This window comes from Gymnogyps californianus, chromosome 5 (assembly GCF_018139145.2).
Source record: "Gymnogyps californianus isolate 813 chromosome 5, ASM1813914v2, whole genome shotgun sequence".
In the NCBI taxonomy this organism is placed as follows: Eukaryota; Metazoa; Chordata; class Aves; order Accipitriformes; family Cathartidae; genus Gymnogyps; species Gymnogyps californianus.
In genome coordinates, this window is record NC_059475.1 from 30659979 (window position 1) to 30668652 (window position 8674).

An 8674-nucleotide genomic window follows, 5' to 3' on the forward strand; every position below is an offset into this window, starting at 1 on the left:
CACATAATCGATGAAATGACCTAAAATACCCATAGAATACTGTGTTTCTGGTGCTATTTTCACGTTTTTCTCCATATGGAAAAAAGGCTTATGTGATTATGCTGTATATATCTGCTTGTTTGTCCTGCTTGTTCGTCCTGCTTGTTCAACCTTTGAACGCAAATCTGACCATGACACAGTAATCTAAGAACGATAAACTCCTAGAATCGTCAAGAAAATACAGGCAACAAGTAGAAGGTAAAGGCACCATGAGTCTTCTGGAGGGAAAGGCAGCAGATCAGCTCACTTCTAGACATCAGAAAATCTGCACAGAAAATTGCTCTTGACAAAAATCCATAGGAATCCAGAGTTCATTGGTTCTACTGTTCACTTGTTTTTAATTGCTTTAGTCGGTCCTTAGAATTTTTTTTTTTTTAAGGGATTTGCATTGTATGAAATTTAACCAATAAATTTCACTGGAGCACCCCCTTGGCAGGACTCAGAGTGCATGAGGCTGTACAGGAAGTTTTCTGTAGTCTCTATAAATACCTAGTCAAACAGACAGTAATCTCTCTCTCTCTTCTTCAGATTTCTACTGCATGCCTTGGATACATGCTCCTAATCAGCTTACGAGCTTTCCTTGACCTACGCTTCTTTTCCTAACACTGATCTGACCATGGCTGTCCTCAAAGTAAAATTCACCAAAACTAAGAGGGACAAATTGGCTCAGATCTTATGGATCCTCAACTGGATTTCTGTAGTGAGTGGGATCATTCTCTTCAGTCTTGGCCTCTTTCTGAAAATAGAGATCAAGAAGCGCAATGAAGTGATGGCAAAAGGGGACGTTAACTCTGTCCCCAACATGCTGATCTCTGTCGGGGTCATAGCATGTATCATCAACTTTCTGGGTGGCAAAATCTGCTATGACTGCTCAGATGCCAACAAGTTCTCTCGATGGAAGCTTGTTATGCTCCCATACATCGTATGTACCTCCTGTTTTACCTTCTGCATCCTGGTGGGTGCTCTCATGTGCTATACCATGAGGAACGAGCTGGAAGAGTCTCTCTATCTGGGACTGAGGGATGCTATTAAGTTCTATAAGGACACGGACATACCTGGACGATGTTTCTTAAAGAAAACAGTGGATATGTTACAAATTGGATTCCAATGCTGTGGAAACAATGGCTTTAGAGACTGGTTTGAAATTCAGTGGGTATCTGCTCGTTATCTGAATATGGCTTCCAAGGAAGTTGTGGAGTAAGTATTTACTAGTCATAACAAAAAATTCTAGGAGAAAAACTCATTCAAGAAGGCAAAGTAGATACTAGTTTTTACCGGACCTTTGTCTCTCAATCAAAAAATGGCAGAATGACCACGTTACTCACAAAATATGCTAACCACACTGTCGTGATTTAACCCCAGTCAGCAGCCAAGCACCACGCAGCCACTCCCTCGCTCCCCCGCCACTCCCAGTGGGATGGGGAGGAGAATCAGGAAAGAAGGTAGAACTCGTAGGTTGAGATAAGAACAGTTTAATAACTAAAGTAAAATATAATACTAACAATAATAATAATGAAATATAATAATAATAATAGTAATGAAAAGGAATATAACAAAAAAAAGAAGATGGAAAAAAAGGGAAAAAAACCCCAGTGCTGCACAATGCAATTGCTCACCACCTGCTGACCGATGCCAGAGCCACAATCCGGGCCTCCCAGCCAACTCCCCCCAGTTTATATACTGGGCATGATGTTCCATGGTATGGAATACCCCTTTGGCTAGTTCAGGTCAGCTGCCCCGGCTATGCTCCCTCCCAGCTCCTTGCACACCTGCTTGCTGGCAGAGCATGGGAAACTGAAAAGTCCTTGGCTTAAGATAAGCGCTACTTAGCAACAACTAAAACATCAGCGTGTTATCAACAGTATTCTCACACTAAATCCAAAACACAGCACTGTACCAGCTACTAAGAAGAGAGTTAACTCTGTCCCAGCCAAAACCAGGACATACATGCACAATCAAGAGTTGCTGTTTGCTAACTTTTTAGGGATGCTAAGCAAAGCAAAGATGTATCTTTCCTTTTTTAATGTGGTGAATTAGCTACCTCAACATTTCAATTATAGTAAGCTGATAATGGAAAGAAAAAAAGGATTGTGCTATCAATACATTGCACAGTCAATCCTAAACACTGAAAGATCTTTCTCCTTCAAGGTATTAGAATTTGCAAATCCAGGTTCAAATCTATATGTCCACATGTGAGAAACTGCCAACACAATGTACACTGCATAAAAAAGGAGGAGAAAAACTCTTGAAATTTTTTTTTCGTTGGTGCTTCACATGATGTAGTAGTTGTGAATTTATATACTCAAAAAGGAATGTCTGGTAATTCTTGCAGAAAATAGAAAGGGTAACAATAAAAAAATTTTAAAAGTAGACAATCCAATATGTAATAATTCTTCTAAAGCTGAAAAAAAGCCTTCACTGACGAAAGCGTAGTAGCTATATATTCCTGGGAAAGACAAACACAAAAAGCTTGACTGGCATTTGTCAAGTGTTCTGTTTTGTTGAACTCAAAAATCAGTGACAATAAAGCCAGAGGAAGGGAGGCCAAAGATCTTATTTTCACAGAATTTGCAACTTGAAACTGCCATCATAGCAAGGCATATATACAGAGCTGCAAATACACCAGAGGACAGGACCTAGGAGAATACAGTCAAGAGGGTGTCAACATGTGTAAGTGTGCTGGTTTTGGCTGGGATAGAGTTAACTTTTTCCATAGTAGCTAGTATGGGGCTATGTTTTGGATTTGTGCTGAAACAGTGTTGATAATACAGAGATGTTTTCATTGTTGCTGAGCAGTGCTTACACAGAGTCAAGGCCTTTTCTGCTCCTCACCCCACCCCACCAGTGAGTAGGCTGGGGGTGCACAAGAAGCTGGGAGGGGACACAGCTGGGACAGCTGACCCCAACTGACCAAAAGGATATCCCATACCATATGACGTCATGCTCAGCATATAAAGCTGGGGGGAAGAAGAAGGAAGGGGGGACATTCGGAGTGATGGTATTTGTCTTCCCAAGTAACCATTACGCGTGATGGAGCCCTGCTTTCCTGGAGATGGCTGAACACCTGCCTGCTGCTGGGAAGCAGTGAATGAATTCCTTGTTTTGCTTTGCTTGTGTGCGTGGCTTTTGCTTTACTTATTAACCTGTCTTTATCTCAGCCCATGAGTTTTCTCACTTTACTCTTCCGATTGTCTCCCTGATCCCACCGGGGGGGAGCGAGTGAGCTGCTGTGTGGTGCTTAGTTGCCAGCTAGGGTTAAACCACGACAGTAAGGCAGTTGGCTGTGGAAATAAAACAAGCTTTAGAACAAGTGTGCTCGAGACAGAAGTTGGAAAGCGACAGTGACACAAAGCAGACTGACCCAAGAGGTACTTTAAATCCTGGTTCTACACTGAAAAGTGACACGACAACAAAGATGGTTCACAGGAACTTAAGAGTAGTATCTTATTGTGAGGACAAAAGTAAAATATACTGCCTTTTATTTCTGTGAGACAGGCAGAAACAGTAATGTTTTACCCAGGGTCTTAGCTAAACTCCATTTTCTTCTGCAGGGTCACCTGTGCTCTGCCATTATTTTGAAAATACACAGTCAGTTAATTTTTGCCCCGTGTAGGCAGAAGATGCCAGTGAAAAGTGTGTGAGGGAAGTAATTACACTGCAGAATTTCTTTTACTGTGTATAAATTGGATAATTCCACCTTGATTACTAGAATCTAAGTTGGTGCTGTATAACCAAATTATACTATGATTTCCAAAAATCTGGTAGCGAAACATTGGATATGAAATTGTTGGAAGCAAAGTCCAGCTGGTAATGTTCAGAAAGGATGGAGAAGGAACCAAACATTTTTCTTGGTTTCATCTGGTACTATATGTCAATTAGAACTTGGTAGATTAAGAGGCAAAGCAGGTGAGAATTGACATACTGTCAACTCGCATGTAACCTTTGCAAAACTGAACTTTTCACCTTCCTTCATAATCCTCTTCCCTCCCCTCTCTTCTATACCTCCATGGCCAACACCACAACGTGACAAGAAATGGAGAGAATCAATGGGAATGGTAGGTTACAGCGGTACAATCCTATCATTGCTTTGGTTGGGTAAATATCTTTTTATAGTCTCGAAAGCAAGTTTTGCTTTACAATACCATAACAACTTTGAATTGCAACAACAAATAGCAGTGAATGTGTCACTCCCTCAGCTCTGTTACTGAGGTCTTCCCTTCTAACAGTACCAAGATACATCATTCTTTAATTTGCCACTAGTAGAGGAAACATGATGGCAGGGGGATATAACCCAAGTCTGGAAACTGCTATTGTTGGCAGTAGAAAGAAGATTCCTCTTTATAACATGTGGCAGGAAGAAAAAAAAATAATTGATGCTTGGGATCAAAAGAAAAGCTTAAGACCTCGTTTAAGAGATTGTATTTTAACCATTTTAGATGCTGTACTATATTTGGGTCATGTCACTGAAATGTGCAGGGCATTTTGCTGGCCTAGGTAAAAGCTTCCCTTTCACAATGTGCCGGCCTTCCTCTCCTCCCTCTGTGAGGTTTCTTTTCTCCTCCCGCATTTGAGCCTTCTGTTTTGTACCTCTCTGGCTCCCTGTCTTGTTTCCCTCCCAGTGAGTGGTTTTGCCTATGCCTGTTACTCTGTGTGCACACTTAAGTCTGGTTTCAGTGGATTATTTGGGTTCTTTTGCATTGGTTTTGTTCTGTTGCCATTACCAGGAATATGATGGCCACAAAGTGAAGAGCTAGACTTTAAAATGGCGAGGAATTCATGCCTAACCCACTCCTAGGTGGGAAATGGCAGATGAACTTCTTGACTTACTTGGAAAGATCTTTGAGGAAGGTATTTTTGACAGAATGTTAAACAAAACAAAACACACCACCACCCGAAAAAAGAAAAAAGGGAAGGAGGTTGTGTTTAGCAGGCCCACAGCAATAATTCTGCCATCCCAGCACAGCCACAAATACTGAGCTTCCTAGCAGCTTATGTTTCTTTTGAAGGATACATTTAGTCCCCAAATGCCGGAAGAACACTGGACCACAGAGTTTCTGCTTCTTCTGTTCACCTGATGAGCTCCTTGTGATGACTTCCTTCCCTTTGATTTAGATCATGTGTAGTGGAACAGGAAAATATGATTTGTAAACGTTAATAAATGAGGATAAGTTTTGGAAAATACTAAAAATTCTACTATTAGCAAATGGTGAAAGCTGGATATCTAAGAGAAAGTTGTCTTTCATGTATTCTGGCTCCCTAACAAAGGGCATGGGCTTCATTAAAACAGGCCATGGTTCTCACCTGGGGGGCTGTCTCAGGAAATAAGCCTTTTGCAATGAGCATGAAAATAGATATATGCTTAGAGGCTACTTCCCCAAAGTGTGAGAGCATCTCTCAACATCTTATATACTCTCCAATTTCTGGAAAATCTCTTTCTCTGAAGAGCCTGCTTGGAAACAGCAGTCCTCACAAGGACACACTAGCTAAAGAGCAGGTCATACAAGGAAAATGGATGTCAAGGATTCATTTAACTATTCCAGAAACTCTTGATTAATCTGAGACTGTGTTCTCTTTCCATCCTATGGTTTTTTTCTCCCTCCTATTTCTTTATCTTCCTTCTTTTTCCACTTGTTTTTCTGCTGATCTTATAGGGGAGGGAAAGGAATAATTTTTAGCAATAAATACAAAGAGTTTCAAAAGTTACAAAAAGTGTACTTACAAGAAGTAGAAACTCCCTTGTGAATTAGTCTCAAAACATGTGCCGAACCAGCCATCGCACATGGGTACAATGATGAGAAGCCAGCGGACAATTTCCAGTGGTTCCTGTGGCGTGCAAAGTTGTTCTTTTACTAGGTTCTCTCTTAAGGAATGCTTGTGTTGAAAATCAATCCACAAGTAGTGAAACACAGGATTTCTAGGGCCATAACTTCCATTAGAGTTCCACCAAGATAAACAAGTTCAGAAATTGTCTTTAGTATTTCAGTGCAAAGATACCTAAAAAGGCAACATCTCCATGAACATTGAATCCACGTCTTGCATGCACAGTACCAAGAACCACGTGAGATACTGTGCTGATACCACACTTAAGAAATACAGCAAATGAAAAATTTAGTTTTCCTGCAGTAAGCAACTTTTCCAGTTGGAAATATATTCCCATTTTCCTTTTGTTACATTGGAGAGGCTACATCGCAGCAGACTTGCGTTATATCCTTTTATAAAAATCACAGACACAATCTGCTGCTGATACCGGATTTGTAATGCCCAAACTTTCTGTCCTGTTGCAGCCGTCTAAAGAGCAACGTTGATGGAAAGTTCTTGGTGGACGGAGTACCCTTCAGCTGCTGCAACCCAAGCTCCCCGCGGCCCTGTATCCAGTACCAGCTGACGAACAACAGTGCTCACTACAACTACGATTTTCTGACAGAGGAGCTCAATATCTGGGTGAAGGGGTGCAGAGAGGCCCTGCTGGATTACTACACAGCTATTATGAGATCCATTGGTATTGCAGCATTGCTTATTTGGTTGTTTGAGGTAAGTGTCATAAAAATGGTCTGTGTCAGATTAATCAGTCTTCCTGCTCTCTAGGATGGGAAACAACTACGGTGTAACATACAAGAAGTGCCTCAGTATCTAACATAAAGCCCACAAGGACTTCAAGAATGCTGCAGGGCTTCCTTTAGTACAGACAACTTTCTCAAAGTCCCCAGAGCAGAAACAAATCTCATTGAAGATAAGAACTATTAGAAATGATGTATATAATTCTCTATATTTACAGAGCTTTTTCAATAGACTATGGCATGTTCCCTTCCCTGAAGCATTTATGGGATCAGATACAGGATGATACATGCAGTGACGCAACTGCAAGGAAATTAGGTGAGAAGTTCTGAGGATTGTTTTAAGTCAGTTTTAACAAAGAATATACAAAATGTGAGCAGGCCTTTGGCTGAATACATTAATTTTATTTATAGTAAAAATTGAGCATAAGTATTAGTATCTCAAAGCCTCCTCCATAGCTTCACCATATAGACAGTAGTTGCAAACATGGCATACCTTTTTAGATGTAGGTTAGACTGCTTATTACGCAATCAAAATAAGCATATCACAGGCAAGCATATACGCCTGCAAAGATGCAGTCTTTCTGCTGGCGTCTGTGAAGAAAGTTGTCTGGATGTTGTCATCCACAGGTAAAGGACCCCCCAATGGCACAGACCATAAAATACAGTTTTCTTCCTTTTAAAATAAGTTTTAGTTTTCTGATTATTGCTCTATTGCGTAAATATTAGCACTATAATTAAAATCATTCACAACAGTCCTCAAGCAGTGCTAGATGGGGTGGTGGTGCCAGAAACAACAGGCTTTTGGCAGCACACGAAAAAGCTGTGAGCCGGCTCTCTTTGCTCCCTTAAATATTGACAAGCTGGCCATGCTGATCTCAATTCCAACAGAACTATGAAAGCAGGGCTTTTTCCTAAACTTATACTTGAGCCTCTACTATAGGCCATCCTTCTTAATTTTAATGCATTGGCATGTAGGACACATATGGCTTACATATGAATGATTAAACTCCTTGGAGGAAATATCGATTTAATCAAGGTCAGTGGAAAAAAAATCCACGGAAGTTAACAGACTACAATTTAATTTTTTTTTCCCCAGTGACTGATGGTTCCATTAATTGATCATCCATTCTATATCAATTAGTCGTAGTCTCTGAGGCTGCAGAGTTCCCGAGCAATTCTAGGTATTTATGTGCTAATAACGTGCAAGTGGGAATGCTACCTGAAGAAAGGAGCGAGAATCAATCAATCTCTCCCTGGTATTTTTCTTTCTAAAAATGTAATTAATTGGGAGCGTGGTTAGATATATTGCTGGGATAAAGAATTTGTCTGCTTTACTCAATATTAATTATTAGGCCTGTAAATACACAAGTCAGCTGACTTAGTGGTAGGATTGAGGCTGTAATTTAAACTTTCTCTTTAACCATTAACTGTCTCTTACAGCTCTGTGTACTTATTGGTGTCCGGTACCTACAAACAGCAATGAAGAATGTCCTTCTGCTAGGAGATTTGGAGGGTGAATCAGATGGTTGGTTACTAGAAAACAGCTTTGTGGAAACTGCCAAATACAACATCAATATCATTAAGAACCTTGGCAAAGCCAACCAGATCTCCACTGTCTCAGGCATGAACGACCCCAACATTGATGTTCGAAACACAGACTGTGGCAAAACCAATGTTATAACAAAATCTATCCCAGCAGCTAGCTAGGCAAGTCTTCAAAGAAATGACATCACAAGTGTAGCTTTGAGATATTACAGTCTTACAGTTACCAGGTTTTTCACCAGTGGGGAAAAAAAAAAAAGGTAGGAAAACTAATAATGCAATTGAACAAACCACAGACTGGTGACAGCTCCAAAAATGCTGAGACTTCTTTGGCTGGATGTATTTTTACTCATTCTTGTGAAACCCCTGATTTTCAACACTGCACAAAACAAACTTTTGGAATTTTCCCCACTTTCTCTCCCTTGCTTACATACTTCTGTCATGGTCTGAATACGTTGGAATAATCATTATGCACAAGCAAATGTTCCAGATAGGATGGGTCTACATCTACTAAGATACAGACTGGTCTACTATGT

The 8674-nt window shown here is 40.5% G+C and overlaps 1 protein-coding gene across 1 annotated transcript; it reads left to right on the plus strand.

Annotated features, from left to right (window-relative positions):
- Nucleotides 1-655: 655 nt before the first annotated feature.
- Nucleotides 656-8303, plus strand: LOC127017266 (photoreceptor outer segment membrane glycoprotein 2). Its single transcript, XM_050898254.1, has 3 exons — nucleotides 656-1236; nucleotides 6324-6570; nucleotides 8037-8303. The coding sequence occupies exons 1-3, from the start codon at nucleotides 656-658 to the stop codon at nucleotides 8301-8303; spliced, it is 1095 nt and encodes a 364-aa protein (XP_050754211.1).
- The last annotated feature ends 371 nt before the right edge of the window (nucleotides 8304-8674 follow it).